The 17,607-nt window shown below is 56.4% G+C and overlaps 2 protein-coding genes across 2 annotated transcripts; both read right to left on the minus strand.

Annotated features, from left to right (window-relative positions):
• Positions 1 to 3,351: 3,351 nt before the first annotated feature.
• On the minus strand, positions 3,352 to 5,878 carry IRF2BP1 (interferon regulatory factor 2 binding protein 1). Its single transcript, XM_043899547.1, has one exon. The coding sequence runs from the start codon at positions 5,521 to 5,523 to the stop codon at positions 3,769 to 3,771; it is 1,755 nt and encodes a 584-aa protein (XP_043755482.1). The 5' UTR covers positions 5,524 to 5,878; the 3' UTR covers positions 3,352 to 3,768.
• Positions 5,879 to 8,649: 2,771 nt separating this feature from the next.
• Positions 8,650 to 16,780, minus strand: LOC122692207 (Myb related transcription factor, partner of profilin). The gene is made up of 3 exons (XM_043899548.1): positions 16,615 to 16,780; positions 15,305 to 15,855; positions 8,650 to 9,961 (listed from the first exon to the last, which is right to left on the minus strand). Exons 2-3 carry the CDS (start codon positions 15,801 to 15,803, stop codon positions 9,261 to 9,263), a joined length of 1,200 nt encoding a protein of 399 aa, XP_043755483.1. The 5' UTR covers positions 15,804 to 15,855; positions 16,615 to 16,780; the 3' UTR covers positions 8,650 to 9,260.
• Positions 16,781 to 17,607: the final 827 nt, after the last annotated feature.

A 17,607-nucleotide genomic window follows, 5' to 3' on the forward strand; every position in this document is an offset into this window, starting at 1 on the left:
TATAAAGGTATATGTACATATTATTTATATCTGTACCCAGGGGCAGAGGGGCAGACACTGGGGCCTTTGTGTAGCCGCTGCCCGCTGCCTGCCCGCCCGCCACTCCTCTCTTCGTCCCTGCCGCCCGCCCGCCCTCACTCCCCCCGCACAGAAAGGTTCCTGTGGGGCCTGCCAGCTTCCTCTGCCTGAGGTGTGAGTGGGCACGCCACAGGGCAAGGCGGGCAGGGGGGACTGGGGGATTTTTCCAGCTCCCGGGAAGGTTTCCGGGTGGGGAGGCCTCTGGAAGGAATGGGACTTCTCAGCTGGGCTGCCGTCTGTCTGTGTCTGTCTGTCTGTCTGCTGTCCCTGGGCGTCCTGGGTCCTTAACCTGACTTCTCCCTGGGAGTTTGTCCACCCAGCTAATGTCATTCTGACTCTTTTCTCTGTCAATCTGCCTCTTATTCACTCCTGCACACACTGTCACTGGGCGTATATACTAGGCCCTCTGTTGAGCCCTGGACACAGAGCTGAACAGGATGCTGTCCATCTCAGCTGATTCCTTGCTTTTTCTGTCTCATTTGCTTCATCTCTTCTCTCAGGGCTTGAAACCCTCTACTTGTTCCCATTAAAAGAAAATCCAAAGTCCTTCCTATGGACCACAGGACCCTCAGTGTGCCCCTGCGATCCCGCTGACCTCAGTTGTATGTCTCTCCCTGTTGCCAGAGCTGCACTGCCTGACTGCTTCTGGAGGGAACCACGCAGGCACCCACCTCAGGGCCTTTGCACATGCTATTCTCCCAGAGTGTTCCTGGCTTGCTCCCTCACTTCCTTTAGTTTTTAGTGTCATCTCAGAAAGCCCTGCCTCCCTTTTTAAAATACCAATCTCTGGGACTTCCCTGGAGGTCCAGTGGTTAGGACTCTGCACCTCCACCACAGGGGGCATGAGTTCGATCCCTGGTCAGGAGCTGAGATCCACATTTTATGGGCCTGTATCTCCCACCTGAATGTCAGCTGCATGAGACTGGGATGGCATTCTGTTGCCTGCTGTATCCCCAGCACCTACAGCAGGGCTGGTCACACAGCGGGTGCCAAATAAACATTTCTTGAAGGAAAGAAATCCATTAATCTATCCATCCTTTAAGCAGCCAGTGCTGGGCAAGACTGGGGACTCGGTGGGACTGAAACAGCCTTGATTCTGCCCTTATGGGGCTCACAGTGCAGTTCTATCAATATTTAGAATGCTCAGGGCTGGGATAGGGGAGCAGGAACCCAGAAATGGCACCTAACACAGACTGAGGGTCAAGGAGGGTTTCCTGGAGGACATGTCAGCAGAGTTGAGACCTGGAAGGTGAGGATTGAGCCAGGTCTTATCATGGGGACCAAGTGACTGACAGATCCAGCCCTGCCCTTCTTATGTCTTAACTCTTTAGTTCAAACCTGTACCTTTTCCTGATTTCACAGCCTCCCCCCTCCCTCTCTCCTCTTTTTCATCCTCTTGACTCTCAGTTTCTCCTCTCTCCTTTCTCTATTGTTGGCATTTCCTCAGTGTACCTCAGCCTCTCTTAACACGTCGGGATATTTCTCTTTTCTGAATGTTTGTCTCTTTCTGCATCTCCCCCATCTCCGAGGGGCTCTCATTGGTCTCTCTTTTTTTCTCTCTGGGTCTCTGTCCTCTCTCAATGAGCCAGTCTCTTTACAGTTCCTTCATCACCTCTGTGGCTTCCATCTTTCCCTGAGTCTCTCTCTGTGTCTGTCTCTCCTTTCATGAAGCCTCTTCATCAACTCACTGATCCCCAAATCACTCCAGAGCCTCTTGGCTCTGGTCCCACCCTGGCCCTGAATGAAGAGGGGCTGATCCAGCCCCCCACACCCACGCAGTTCAGGCTGTCTGCTCTGTTAATAGTTAACCCAACCTCTATCTAGAATACACACCGGCCAGGCTGGGGGTGACTCCCCTGCCCCCCACCCACCCACCAGCTGTTCTTAAAGGACCAGGTGTCCTCCATAGGTCTTTAGCCCCCAGTGGGGCATAGTGCCCTGGAGTCCTCTTAACTCTGAGGATGGGGGCAGGGAGAGCTACTCAATACTCGGGTCTGCAGAGCTGGGTCAGGGGAGGCCACAAGATTGCCCAGGAGGGGTGCTCAGGCTTGGCGCTCCATCCAGCATCTCCCTTGCCCCACGCTTATCGCCTTGGTGTATTTAATCAGGGGTGGTTTTCCCAGCCCTGCCCAGAGCCCAGGCTGGCAGTGCCAGGGGTGACAGAGCACCTGAGACCTGGTGGCTGGGGGGAGGGAGGGGACCCCTCAGATCAAGAACTGAGGGTGCTCCAGCTACGGAGGACCAGGCCCCAGCGTCCCTAATATTTGGGAGCTGGGACTTGTGGGTGGGACACCTGGGTAACCAACATGGGTGGGGACGTTAAGGCCTTCCAGAGTTGGGTGATATAACAGCTGGGTTCCTGACACCTAGGGCAACCTAGGGCCTCAGAGCCGTCTGACAGGGCTGGGGGGGTGGGGAGCGGACACAGTCACTCCCCATCTCTCCGGCCATCTGCTGGCCTTTGCACCCCGCTTTCCCCCCTTCCCGGAATCTCCACGTCAGGGTCCGCGAGGGGCGGGGGGAAGGCCGCTGGGGTGGGGGCTGGTTTCTTGGGGCCGCCCCCTCCCCTTAACCCCTGCTTTGCCACTGCCCGCTCAGGCCCCGCCCCCTGACGCCAGCGAGCAGGAAGTCCTGGTTAATAATCACCCGGCCGGGACAGGTGCGGGACAAGGCCGCACACATCAGAGGCGACCGCGGGGGGAGTGCCTTCCACCCGGCCAGTTACGGTGTCTCAGGGCGGCCGCCCTTGAGGCTGATCTCGAGATGGGCGCGCAGTTCAGGGCACCAGCAGAGGCGAGCAAGCAGTCACCGTCTTCCCAGGGACCCTGTTTAGGGCACTTCAGGAGGTAAATGTCCTCGCGCAGTCCGGCCTAGCAATCTGGCCTAATTTTCTCCCTACCCAGCAAGAACTCACAGCTCGTCCCTTCTGGGAAGCCTCTTTCCACTCCCCCTCGGGGGCACTGTGTCCTCTACCTTCTGGGGATGATGTAGGGGATGGGCCAGACGGGAAACCTAATTCCCGAGCTTGGTTGTGGCTATCCTGCAAGAGCCATCCCCTTCCCCCGCCCCGCCCCCCGGGTGAGCCTTAGTTCTGGCATCTGGAAAACGGGCTGATGGCTAGAAGGCTCGGCCAGCCTTTGTAAAAAAACAGCCGGTGAGCCCACCTGAGTGAAGGGCGCCACCTGGAGGCTACAACGCGACGTCCTCTCCCTTGCAGGATCAGTTTAGTCCCAAAGGGGGCGCAGCATCGCACGCAACTAAGGGACCAAGAAGGAAAAAACCCATCTTTCGGTTTATTGAAGGACGAAAAGGGAGTAAGATGGGGGGGAGGGGGCAATAAAATGCTTTTGCTTCATTTATAAAGAGCGAGATTTCAGAAGGCCCCTTCTCAAGGAGGAGGGGGCCACCTCTCCCTCAACTACAAGCAGCAGCAAAGCCAAGCCAAGGAGGGGAGAGGGAAACCAGAGGGGTCAGGGGACCCCAACACCCCCTCGGACAGAAGCTTTCTCCCCCCACCCTCAATGCATCTACCCCAGGGGACCCATCTGGGATAAGGAAGTGGGTATGTACACAGGTGGGGGAGGCACAGGCCTGGGTGGGGGAGGGAATAATTTATCCGCAGCAGCGGTGGGTGGCAAGGGGTGGAGGGGGGCGGGGGCGGATGGGCAGTAGATTGGTGGCAGTGGTGGCCTAGGGGTCCCGTTCTTTCTTAACCTTGATGTCTCCAGCAAGGATGGTGGCGATCTCTCCCTGCATGAAGGCCCAGGGGACAGAGGAGCCCACTAGCGGGCACTTGTCTCCGCTCGGGCAGTACACCTCTCCAGCAGGGCCCTGAGCCTTGATGAACTCGCGGGAGCAGGGAAAACAAAACTTATGTCCGGGCACTGAGGGGCACTGGACGAAGTGGGTGTCTTCCAGACGCTCCCGGCAGAGGGTGCAGCACAGGGGGGCCCCAGGGGTCGCCCCGGTGCCACCACCACCCCCGCTAACAGCTTCCGCCCCTGCTGTGGGGCTCACTTCTGCCTCACCGTTGCGGGCCACTAGACGATGCTGGGCTGGAGGCGGGGCCGTGGAGGAGGCGGCGGGGCTGGCACCCCCGGCGCGCACAGGGCCCCCACTCCCGGCAGGGTCCTTGGGGGAGTGGCCCAGGGCCTCGGCCACGTTCTTCAGGGCGGCGATGGGGGAGGGCACACCAGGGGTATCAGCGGAGAATGGGCCGCCGGGTGCCACCCAGTGCCGCTGCTGCTGCTCCTCTGTGGTCATCTTCCCAGCTGCCTCGCCCTCGGGCTCAGGGGAGGCCTTGCGACGGCGTGGAGTGGGAGCCAGATTCCGGGATGGGGCTCGTGGGGGAGGGCCGCAGAGGGCCGCAGGGGCCGGTTCTGGATACTGCTGGGGCAGGGCCTCGGCGGGGGCTGGCTCTCGGAAGCTGCGGACCCCATCCGTTAGCAGCTCCCCCAGCTGGCGCCATTCCCCAGAGCCATGCCGGCGTTCATATTCGAGGTACTTGAAGCCTGATGAGGCCAGCGCCTTGCCCGGCTCGCGCAGAGCATCATGAAACATCTGGCGAGCGACGGCCAGGACTCCTGCGTACACGTTGCCAGAACCACAGGGGTATTCGGTGAAGAGCTTCAGCTCGAACTCGTAGCCTGGCGGGCGGGCAGTAGCATCGAAGGCGAACACACGTCCCACCAGCCCGTGATCCTTCTTGAAACGGACATTGAAAGGGGCGCAGGCGGACAGCGCCAGCAGTTGTTCCCGCACGGCTTTGGGGCGTCCGTGCCATTCCTCTGCCCGGCCCCTCATGGCCTCGTTCAGTTCTGCCAGACAGTCCGCATTCCTCTGTTGCTTCTCCTTCTCGAAATCGGAGCCGAAAGCTGGACGGGCAGGACTCAAGCCGGGTGCCAGCGTCAGGCCTCGGCTTCCCAGGCCAGACACCGCAGCTGCTAGCAGCCCGGGGGGCACCAAGCCGGGCATGGAGCCAAGCAGGGCCCTTCGCGCCCCCTCCGCCACAGCCTCTTCGCGGCCCAGCCCATTGGCCAGGCGGGACCCCAGGGTGTACTCCAGGGCGGGCGAGGGCAGGGGGAGGCGGCCCGACGATGTGGCCCTGTCATAGCGGTCCTGGCCGGAGACAGCGCCGCCTGTCCCCGACGGCTGGGGCTGGGCCTGTGGAGGCGGCAACTGAGGGCCCTGTGCCGCAGCGGCAGCCAGATCTTTAGTGGCCGGGTGCTTGAGGGCCGGCGGCCCCGGCGAACGGCCCTCGGGGAGCACGTGGCTGCGCTTGAGCTGGCGGGCGGCATCAATGAGCAGCTCGATGCGATCCGCGCCCTCGAAGTTCACGCATCCGCGGCACACGGCTTCACTGAAGTCCCACACCATGGCCCACGGCATCTTGGGCAGGTCGCACAGGTAGCACCACTGGCGGCGGGACGCCTGCACGGACGCCATAGCCCCCGCACGCGCCCGTTCGGGCTCTAGCCTTCCACCCGCCGCCGCCGCCGTTCGATCCGCGCCGCCGCCGTTTGATTCGCGTCCCCGCGAGCCACGGCCAGGCCTTTCGCTCGGCCTCCCCGCGAATCCAGGCCCGGCCCCCCTTCCCCGCCCCCTGGGCCCTAAGCCTTTTTCCTCACTCCCGCCTCCTCGAAAAGACTGGCAGAGGCACGTCGGCGCCCCCGCCGGGTCCAGGCTCCGGGCCGCGGCGCACAGCTCGGGCCCCGCGATGGGCCGCGGGCGCCGCCGCCTCGGGCTCCCGCCTCTCCCGCCGCCGCCACCGCCGCCACCGCCTCTTTCTGCCCCAGAGGCCGCTTCGCAGGGAAAGTTACATAACGCGCCGGCAAAGCCTTCTGGGAAACGTAGTCCCGCCGGGGCCTGTTCTTAAAGGGGACCGCAGGCTGCAGGAGGGTTGGGGCTCGCCGCCTCTCCGCTGCGCAGCCGTGACTACTCCTCCCCGCGGGGCAGGGAGTTTGGCTGCTCCAAGCAGCTGGAACACAAAGGTTGAGGGCGGGGATGTGATACGGAGGGTGAGAGCCACCGGGGATTCAGAAATTGCAGGAAGTGGACAGGCATCTGGTTTCTACTCCGACATGCTGTGCAACTTTAGGCAAGTCTTGCCTTCTCTGAGATTCAGTTCCCCGCCCTTCAAAAGGTGGGCCGGCTACCGGTTACTGAAGGCAGCAGCTCGTGGGGCGGGGGCGGAGGGGCCTTAACTGGAAGGTTTCAGGGTAGGGGGAGGACAGGAAGCTGGCGATCCAAGTGTTGGGTAGGACTGTCCACCTGGCATTTCGTCTTGCCCAGAATCTTGGATATCAGACTATTGACTGGGGCCAGCGAAAACCAGTGAAAGGAGAGGGCTGAAGGTCTCCGCGTCAGTTGCTTTATCTGCCAAAGGGAGTGGTCGAACGCCCCTAACTGTTCCAGTTCCGCCGGCGCGCTCTGGTCTCCAAAGGGTTACACTGTCAGTTTCTGCGCACCCCGCCGAACTTCACTACAGTTCCCGAAATGCTCCGCGGGGCAGACGAACCGACGCACTTCCGCCGCCTGGGAGGTTGGTCGAGGCCTTCACGATTCCCGCTGTCTGTCCACAACCCAGCCCCCCACCTCAATTTCTGGGGTTTGTGAGCGCGGGGTTGAGAGGAGCTCTCGACCTCTACGGCTCACTAATTTGGAAGGAGAAAATGAGGCCAGAGATAGCAAGAGTTGGAGGTGGGGCATAGTGTCTGGGGAGAGCGAGAACCAGACCTCGTTTTTTTCCAACCTTGAGTGCTTACTACCTGATAGGCAAAAGCAGGCTTTTGGGACCCTCGTGCTTCCCGGCGATGGAACGCTGCAGGGCATGCTTGGAGAAGGGGCGTGTGTAGGAGAGACGGGTTTCCAGATTCTAACCTACATCAGCCTCTCTTCTCTAGGCCTGGGTCTGTTGTTCAGGCGCTAAGCCTTGTTTGACTCTTCGGCTACCCCATGGACTGTAGGCCGCCGGGCTACTCGAAGAAGTAGACACGAGACTGGGGTGGGTTGCCATTTCCTTCTCCAGGGAACATTCCTGACCCAGGCAGATTTCTTTACCACTGAGCCACCAGGGAAGCCTGGGTCTCTGTTGTGCTCTCAAAGTATTTTAATGACTTGCCAGGGTTGCATTCGTTAGTTTTCAAACTAATGAGGGAGCGCCTGCTTCCCCTCTCCTTCATCCCGTTGCAGCCATAGCAGGGCTGTTTCTGTTATCCAAACTTCAGTCTCAGCTGCACAATTTTGTTTACCACTGTTATTAACATTTTTCTTGAAGTAACTTCTATGAAAAAAGGCTATTTACTTCTGCCTTATCCTAAGCGGTATTATGTGCCTAATTACAGGTTTTAAGTACTAGGTTCATTTTTACAAAATAAAACTATGTACATATAGAGCCATTAAAAAGGCCATCTATGTATCAAGTAAAATCGTCTTTAGTTATTCTTTGGTAAATATTAAAGAGAGTGGGAGTCAAGAATTCCAGTCAGACTGGTGAACTGCATTGGCCCCTGACCAATTTAGAGCAAGTCTCTCAACCTCAGGAGAAAATGGAGACTCCTGCTTTTCATTGGGTACCTTCACCTTAAAATGCATATTGATATTAATGCTGAACGTGGAGCCTGGCATAGAAAAGGAGCACCATAAATGAAAGTTGTTTTTAAAGCTCCCATTACTTCAAAGACTCAACCTCTCTTCTGTGATGGGCAATGCTGAGGACGCTGCAGCGACTAAGATGGCTTAGGCCGTGCCCTGACAAGGCTCACCTGGAGGCAGACATTCAATTTATTTATTTATTTTTTTAAATATTTATTCGTTTATTTGGCTGCACCAGGTCTTAGTTGCAGCATGTGGGATCTAGTTCCCTGACCAGGGATTGAACCTGGGCCCCCTGCATGGGGAGCTCAGAGTCTTAACCACTGGGCCAGCAGGGAAGTCCCCAGACATTCAATTTAAATGTACTCAAGTGATTATTTAACTCCATTTCTTTTATAACTGCTGGGGGAGAAAGGAGGTGTCAGGAAAGGCTTTCCTTGAGGGGGTGATATTTGAGCTGTGACCTGAAGGATGAATAGGATGTAGGTGTAGCTAAATCTTTATGCCCATATTACAGATGAGGACAATAAAGGGCAGCACCAGGGGTTGAACCAGGTCTGAGTCCAGGGTGATGGCTATTACCTACTTAGCTACAAGGTTCTGCAGCCAGTTTGGGAGTAGAAAAGAGAACCAGCTTCCCGACTTCATTAAACTAGAGGGGAAGCAGGCTTTAAATAAAGGCATGTGTTCATTTAGGGACGACAGGATGCTGAGGGAAAATCTAAGCAGCAGACCCATCCGAGCCCAGAAAAAGGAATCCAAGGTGTCCTCCTAGAGGTCACATTTAGCATGGGGTGTCTGAAGGATGAAAAAGTAGGGTAAGATTTGAACACAGGACTTGATGACTTTAAGAAAAGAAAAAAAAAGTCTAGAAAACTACCAGCTTCCAACTTCAAGGGGGTGTCACCTGACCACGGACAGATGGGGCTGGTATAGGTGGTACAGTTCCAGGCCTGTCTCAGGCAGAGCCCCAAGTAATTGTATTAAAAAATAAGTTTATTGATATCTGGTCACCACTGGGGAGGACAGAGGGGGTTAAGCTCTGGAGGTCAGAGACCTGCAGTGGGAGGCAGAAGGCTCAACCTCCATCTCCCCAGTGAGAACTCCACCCCCTCCCTCCCTAGGGTACAAACTGCAGTCTCCTCTTCATCCTGATTTGTCTTGCAGCCCCCACCCCCTCCAAAGTCTGGGTTGGGGAGGTGGGTCAGTTCTCTTCAAGTCAAGGCCAGGAGTTGTTAGGGGTGGGGGCGGGGGTGGGGGGGTAGTGCAGGTTTCCCTCCGCAACCCACCATATTATTATGTTATATAATAAATAACATAAAATCCATGGCTTAGAAGTCGGGGTTGGGGGAAGCAGCCAGGCAGACAGCGCTGTACTGGAGAAAGGGCTGGGGGGGCCCATCCAGGAGGCCTCCCCGCCCCAGAATCAGGCACTAACTAGTACAGGGGGTGGGGTGCTCGTGCCCCTGCAGCAGGGAGCCAGGGTGCAGCTGGGAAGGGAAGGTGCATTGCCCTCCTCCACAGGGCTAAGGTTGGGGAGGAGGTGCAGGCAAAAGGTGCGTAGACAAGCTCAAATCCCATGGCAGATTTCAGGGAGATTTCCATCGCCCCCGCCTCTTCCGTGTAGGGAAACTTTTCCTCCTTTTGTGGGGGGGGGAGTCATGGGGTGGGAGAGGGGCAGGGGGTGGCCGGAGGGCCCCCTCCTCGCTCCTCGGGGCAATGATCACCCCTCGGGCTGCCACCACGGCCCCATCCACCACGGCCGCCACCACGGACACCGGCTCTGGGGTGACCTCCACCTTGGGGGTGGGGGGCAAGATGGGCCTGGGGGGCAGGGGTGGGGGCGGGGGTGGGGGCAGTGGGTCAGCGGGGGTTCCCGGCAGAAGGGGCAGCAGGGCACTGAGGGCCTCGCTCAGTTTGGCCAGTCCCTGGCGCAGGGTGCCCGCCAGCTCCCGGATGGCATTGGCAGTCTCCTGCTGAGCCCGCAGGAAGTCCAGGGAGGGGTCTGGGGCCGGGGGTGGAGGCAGCGGAGGGGGTGGGGGGCTGGGGGGCGAGGGTGCTGCTTGGGCTTGCTGCGGTGGCTGGGGGGGTGGGGGTGGCGGCGGCAGTGATGGAGGGGCTGGGGGCGGTGGAGACAAGGCCAGGCGGGGTAGCTGGACCGTCTGCAGGGCTGGAGGGGACGAGGACTCACGCTCCTTGGGTGGCTGGCAGCCCCCTTCCTGGGGATTGCAGGAGGCTCTGGCCCAAGGCTCTGGGCTGCTGGAGCCCCCTTTGCTGTGGGCTGGTGTGTCTGTGGAGAGAGAGATGTAGGTGAGACGGGCGGGACCTGTAATGCTGTCATGATTTCCCCTTTCCACCTCCCACCCAGCCTAGCCCCAAAGTCAGCCTTTGAAAACCTAAGTCAGATCATGCCTTGGTGCAGAAGCCCCATGACCCAGGGGAGAGAAACAATATATTTAACAATAAGCTGGTGGCCGGTGCCAGCCTTAATGGAAACTGGGTCTTAGAGGTCTCCTGTTGAGCCAGGTAGCTCTGCTCTCATTCAGAGTAAGAACCAACATTCTAGAAGGCTCTGAACTATCCAGACAGAACCATCTCTGGCCACAGCCCTGGATCCTGGGGAGAAGAAGGGAGGGGGCAGGAGGGCCTGGGAGACAGGAGAGGTGGCTGGAGCAGGAGAGGGGGACTTCTGGAGGAATAGGGGGTCTCTCCAACCAGGATGGCAGGATGGCAGTCTCAACTCTGGCCTGTGCCAGGGCAAGTGCAAGCCTGTGGGGCTTCCTCGGCCTCTTCTCACCTGGGGTATCATTCACACGCGTGGACATGAAGAGTCTGCATGCACAGGCTCCTAGATTGCCCGAACCTCTCCCTCTGGCTGTGTACTCGCCTATCCCCTCCAATAATATCATCCAATGATGCCTCCAGCTCACTTGCCTGATCTGTGCTCCTGGTTCTCCCCTCTACCTGCTCCTCCCTCAGCCACCCCCATCTCAGATGATGGCAGCTCCCTCCTTCTAGCTACTTGGGACAAAGTCAAAAAGTCACTCTCTTTCCCAAGACACCACTTGTGTACAAATAACCATTTGTCCAACATCTGTCCGGCTCCATGACCCTCAATCTGGTCCAACCACCATCATCTCCCCACCTGGGACTACTCACTGGGCTCCCAGCCTCACCTCCACCCCTGAAGAGTCTGTTCTCCACCAGCAGCCCTCAGGGGTCCAACTAAAATACACGACAGTTATGTTACAGCAAAGTAGCTACTCACAAAGGACCTCATTATCATTCATTTACATGGAATGTCCAAAATGGACAATCTCATAGAGACAGAAAGTGGATTAGCGGTTGCCCAGGGCTGGGCAGAGATGGAGGGACATGGCAGGGTTGATGGCTAAGAGGTATAGGGTTCCTTTTTGGAGTGATGAAAATTTCTAAAATTGACTGTAGGGATGGTTGTGCAAGTTTATGAATATACTAAAAGTCCCTGAATTGTACACTTATTAAATCAGTGGGTTGTATGGTCTGAGAATTCTCCCTCAATAAAGGTACAAGTGAGATATTTTATCTGCTCAAAACCCTCTTGTGGCTATTATCTCATAGTAAAAGCAAAGTTCTCAGGTCCCCACGATCTGCCTCCATTGCCTCCCTAACCTCACGTCTCACTCCTACTCTCTCTTGTTCATTTGGTTCCAGCCACATTGACCTCCGTGTAGGTCCTCATATTCTTTTTGTTTGTTTAAATTCTGGCCACACTGGGTGGCATGTGGGATCTTAGTTTCCCAACCAGGGGTCAAACCCGTGCTCCCTGCATTGGAAGTGTGGAGTCCCAACTACTGGACCACCAGGTAAGTCCCAGATTCTCATACACTGTAGGCTCACTCCTGCCCCAGGGCCTTTGCACTTGCTTCTCAGTCAGCCTGGAAAAGATCTTTCCCCAGTCACCTGCCGGGCTCCCTCCCTCACCTCCTTAGGCTTCTGCTCAAACTCAGTCTCCTTGGGAAGAACATCCGCGACCCTCTGTCTGAAGCAGCTCTGTCCTCTTCTCTCTCCTAACCCTCCCTGATTGGTTTTATGGCACTTATCTCCACCTGGCATGGGATCGCTCTGTGTGTGTGGTCTGTCTCCTCCTCCTTATGTCAGCTCCATCAGGCAGGGCTTTGTTTTGTTCACTGCTGTTTACCCAGCGCCTAGAACAATGTCCAGCACAAAATTTTGTGTTTAATGAGAAAAGAACCAGGGCTTCCTAGGAGTCAGTACTGATTGGGCAGCAGGCCCCAAGTCCTGGTAGCAACCCTCCCACAGCTCCCAGCACCCAAGGGGGACAGTCCAAGACTTTCTTTAGGGCTATAAGGTCTCAGCTTTTGCCCTTTTCTATTCCTCTTCTTTGCCTCAAGGCCAGTATACACACCATTCCCTCCACCAGGATCACCACCCCCTCCATCTTCTTAGGCCAGGCAGCCTGGACAGATGGGAGAGGCTGGCAGAGTGCCAATAACCAGAGCTAAAGGTGGTTGGACATCTTCCTGGCCAGCCCTGAGTGAAGTAGCTAAGTTCTCCTCTTATGTTATTTCACCGAGTCCTCCCAGCCAGTCACTGGGGTAAGTGTTATTAGCCCATTTTACAGATGAGCTGACTTGAGGCCCAGAGAGGTGTCACAGAGCTGGTGAATGGGAAAAGAGGGCTTTGAACCTAGGTAGGTTTCAGAGCCTATGCTTTTAACCATTCCTTGGGCCGGGGCTACGGGATCCATGGTGGCAAGTCTTCTTCATAAAGCACATGGGAACTGCAGCCACTTGGAAATAATACATGACTTTTCTAGTCTAGTGAAGGAAGAGCTTCCTAGAGTCTTCTAGTCTAGAAAGATCCCCTGGAGGAGGGCATGGCAACCCACTCTACTATTCTTGGCTGGAGAAGCCCATGGACAGAGGAGCCTGGTGGGCTACAATCCATAGGGTCACACAGTCAGACACGACTGAAGTGACTTAGCACAAGCACAGAAAGAACAGAAAGGGGCCCAGCCTTCATGCTCACAGGGGTTATGGAAGGACCACTAGGAGAGTTAAAAATCAGAGTTATTTGCAACCTTTGGGCCTCAGTTTCCCCATCTGTAAATGGATGCCTATGAACACAGGACCAAGTAATCCTGTAATAGAACATCTGCCCGAGGGTGGTTACAGATGTTAAGTGAATCGCCATGGGTATATGGCGTAGGCCAGTGCCCGGCACACAGTTAAGGTCCCCATGTTGTTATTGTTACTGTTCTTTCATTCAAATATTAGGTCACAAGATAAATGGTCCCTATCTGTCCTTCCTGTGTAAGCAAAGATTCCTCAGGCTGCCCCAGGCCCTGCTCGGGTCCTTCAGTCAGAGCAATTCCTCTTTTAAGAGTTTTACACAGTGGGTAATCTCTGTGTGAGATTCTAATCAAGGATACTTTAAGCACATGCCTGCCTCAGGGCCCTTGCACCTGCTGTTCCCTCCAGTTGGAGTACTCTTCCTCCAGATAGCCACTTGGCCCAGTCTCTATTCACGTCTCTGCTCCAATTTCACCTCCAGAGAAGCCCTCCCCGACTCCCCTGTCTACAGCGGCTGCCCCCCTCCCATTACTCACTATACTCTTAACATGCTTTGTTTTACCTCTTTTACCACCTCTTCGTATAATCTGCTTTGAGGGTTACTTATTTGTGGTTTGTCTACCATAGTTAGAATGTCAGTTTCATACGAAAAGGAAAATTGTCTTTTTCTCCGTAGTATTCGCAGCGCCTACCATGTTGCCTGTTGAATGAATGAATGAATGGAGGGGTTGCACAGCTTTTGAAGTAGTAAGTTTGCCATCTCTGTGCTGGTTCAATGGGGCCATTTCACAGAAACACTGACATCTGCTTCATACTTAAGACAAGGGTCCCAAGTGATTGTGTCTTTCTCCTGCTTAAGACACTGTCATGCCTCCCAGATGCCCTCAAGATAAAATCCAAAGTCCTGACCTTTATTTACAAACCAAGTGTGATCCAGTTCTGGCACGCTCATTAACTCTCAGTCAATATTAATTGTCTTTGTTGTGGGCTTCCCAGGTGGCTCAGCAGTAGAAAATCTGCCTGCAATGCAGGAGCCATGGGTTCGATCCCTGGGTCAGGAAGATTACCTGGAGAAGGAAATGGCAACCCACTCCAGTGTTCTCGCCTGGGAAATCCCATTGACAGAGGAGCCTGGCAGGCTACAGTCCATGGGGTTGCAAAAGAGTTGGACTTGACTTAGCAACAAACAAAAACAACAATATACATATACAACATGTGTATACACACACACACACACACACGGTACATATATCAGGCCGTCTAGTCCAGTGCATAAGTTAAGTTCATGGACTATGAGTTGGACACAACCTGTATTCAAGTTCTTACTGCTTACTTGCTGTGTGATTTTGGGTGAGTGAATGCACCTCTCAAAATTATAATACATGATCCTGAGAAGCCTTGTTGGATCACATGTCCCCTCTTTCTCTGAACCCTTCAGTGGCTCTGCACAGTACTTAAGATAAAACTGAACTCCTTATCTCAGCCTAAAGGACCTGCATGGTTTGACCTTTGCTGACCTCTCTGGCCTCATCTCAAAACTATGTTCTTTCTTCCTTCCTCTCCTCTCAGAAGGCAACATCTCTCAGTTTCCTAAAGTGGCCAAGCTCTCTTGCCTCCAAGCCACTGTACATGCTCTTCCTTCTTCTGGAACACTTTTCCAGCTCTTCTTCATCCTCACTCTGTATCTCAACTCTGATGCCTCCTACTCCAGGAAGCCCTCCTTGACTGCCCAGGCTGGATCAGGTGCTCTCCTCAGAACTCCCACCACCCAGCCCTGCCTGCTCTGAGTCATCACGGTCTATGCATGGATCTGTCTCTCCCATTGAACTGTGAGTCCCAGAAGGGCAGACCTGAGGATGTTTCAGTCACACCTCTGTCCCCAACACTCGGGGGCAGCTGCCTGGGGTATAGCTGTAGAAGAAATAATCATCCAGAGTCAAGGTTGCATGGCAAGTTTTGTACCCCAGTCTCCTGGGTTTCTCTACTCTGGGCATGACCTTGAGAAAATTACCAAACCTCCCGAGTCTTTGATTTACAAAATGGTGAAACAGTTCCTACTTAACAGTGTAGGTAATTGTATCAGGAACTAACAAGGAGGCAATGTGCTAAGCAATTTACACATATAAGCCCATTTAATTTGCCCAGCAGCCCTGTGAGGTGGGGACAATCTTTTATTCCCATTTCACAGATGCAGAAACTGATGAGCAGTTACTTGTCCCAAATGACACAGCTGAGTGGCAAAGTAGTAACTGGAGCCCAAACTGTCTGCCTCCGGAGTCACTCCCTACACTACAATTACAGTGAAAATTGTGGGCGAGCTGATGAACCCAGCTATGGATTTCTGGAGCCAGATCTGGGTCTGGGTTCCATTCTTGTCTTTGACAGTCACTACACTTCTCTGAGCCTCAGTCTCTACAGGTGTAAAATGGGGATTATAGCAGCATGCCCTTCACAGGGTTGTAGTGAGGATCTGAAGCGTCAGAGAAAGGGCTCGGAACAGCGCCAGGCACAAAGTAGAATTTGGTTGCTTTTGCTAAGGTGATGCGGAAGGAACTCACCCGCGCGTCGATCCTCCCTGCGATCCTCAGACAGCACAAAGCGTTGGGCGCAGGCACTCGGGGCTGGCGGCTGTGAAGAAGCAGCCGCGGGGGGCTGCTCGGCCCCTGCACTAGCTCCTGACCCCGCCACACCCGGTCCCAGGATGGCAAAAATGGTCTCCTCCTCAGCGGAGAAAGCGTCCTCGGCGGCAGGCCCGGCGCCCTGCGTGGAGTGCGGCACGCGGGCCAGCTTCTCTTTGGTGCGGCGCTTGAAGTCGTTCCAGCGCTTCTGCACCTCCTGGCCCGTGCGCTTCCAGCTGGTGATGCCGTTGATCTTGGCGGCGATGCCGTCCCACACTCGCCGCCGCTCCGCCACGCTCACCCGACGGCTCTGAGCGCCGTAAAGCTGCGGGTAGTGGGCACGCACCTCGCGGATCAGGATCTGGTTCTCTTCGAAAGAGAAGCGCGGCTTGCGCAGCCGGGTGGTCTCTTCCGCTTCGCCCGCCGCCGCCGAGGCCATGGCGCCCCCCGACGCCGCCGTCCGGCCGCCTGGCGCATGGGGGGCGCCGGCGCTGCGGGCACAGGGCGCAGGGCGCTGGCAAGGGGTTCAGCGGCCCCGCGCCTCCCGCCCCACCCCGGCCGCCCCGACACCGGCTCCCGGGTCCTCGGGGACAGGGGTGGGGGCGGAGGGCAGACGGAGGAGACGGGCCGCTGGGGGCCCTCAGAGTGCCTAAGAATAGATGACACCGACTGAACGCTCGTCTCGTGCCAGGCGCGGCGCAAAGTGCCAGGCCAGGGAGTTGATGAAAATGGGGGGAGGGTCTGGAGGAGTGGAGGGAAATGAGGAAGAGCGGAAGAAGAGGGGGTGTCTGCGGCAGTTAGAGGAGAACTGGGCGCATAGGAGAGTGGGAAATGCAAGTAGAATGGGGGTGTCTCGGGGGTCGATGAAACACGAGGGTGATGGGGATAAGAAGATCCTCAAAAGGAGATGCAGCAAGAAGGGGGAGAACTGGATCAGTGGAGCGCTCTGGGGGTTCGGGGGCAATCGGACGTCTGCCAAGACCAGTAAGAGAAGTGGTCCTTAGAAGGGCAGTCCAGAAATAATGGTGAGTTGGAGGCTCCTAGGACAGTGGAGGAGCCGGGAATATAAACTCTTAGGGATTAGGGTCTGCGGGGATTGTGGGGGCTCCGGGGATTGCCACGAATCAAGGGGAGCCCTGAGGGTTATGGGGGAGCGGGATTGGCTCGCGGGGCAACGGGGGCTAGGGGAGACTCCAGGAAGAGAGAGGGTCACAGAGGGTGGGGACCGAGTCGGGCCGCGGATCACTCACCGGCGCCGCCGCAGCCCCCGCCTGCCCGTCGGTCAACGCTCGGGCTCCTGCGGCCTCTTCCCTCCCCCTGCCGGCTCTCTCCCTCCCCTTCTGGGCCCCGCCCCCAGCCGCCCCGCGAGCCAAGGCGCAGGCGCACCTAGCGCCGGCCGGTCCCCCAACGCCCTTACCGCTTCGGTTTCACTCCCCCCGCCCTAGCGCAAGCGCAGAATTGCCCTCCACCGGCCTCCGTCAGCGGGCTTCAGTTGCGCAGGCGCAAGGTTAGCGCGGCGCTCGTTCCCCTAGCTCCCAGATACCACCAGAGCGCACGCGCAAAACCCTCGTACGCATGCGTGCCTGACTGCCCGCTAGTCTTGGTACCCAGACTCTGTCTCCTGCGCAGGCGTAGCAATTCTTGGAGGATCAGGGAGGGACAGTGGAGAGCGATGGGACTGCATAGCTTCTCAGCGTTTCGGACAATCTTCCAGCCCACTCAACCCTCTAGCTTTGTCTGTGTGTCTCTTAGAGAAAGGGGAGGGAGACGGTGCTGGTAGCGCATCGTTTCCATGACAACTGCGTGGGTGGGGTGGGGAGCGTCAGAAAACTAGGTTTGCAGCCCCATATACCCGTCCGTGCGCGGGGCTGCTAAGAATCTGCAAACCATCTATTACACGTAGGGGCTGGGCAGCCAGGAGATAGTCTGCCCCAAGCGGGTGCAGTAACCATAGTAACTCATCTACCTTCAAGCCCTGCCTGAGGGGACGCGGTCCACTTTCGTCACGACTGACACGCGGGGAGGGAGATCAGAGTGAGAGCTTCTTGGAGGGTAAGGGGTGATCCCGGCACAGACATGACTTTAAGCAAATGCGTGGAGGCAGAAATGAAGCTAGAACACGGGTTCTAGCTGGAAGGATGATGGAGTTAAGTCTACGCCGAGAAATTTGTAGCTTACATCCTGCTGGAGTCCTCAAGGTCATTCAACAAACAGTGCTTCATTGATCATTCAAACATATTTAT

The sequence above is a fragment of the Cervus elaphus genome, chromosome 4 (genome assembly GCF_910594005.1).
Source record: "Cervus elaphus chromosome 4, mCerEla1.1, whole genome shotgun sequence".
Lineage (NCBI taxonomy): Eukaryota > Metazoa > Chordata > Mammalia > Artiodactyla > Cervidae > Cervus > Cervus elaphus.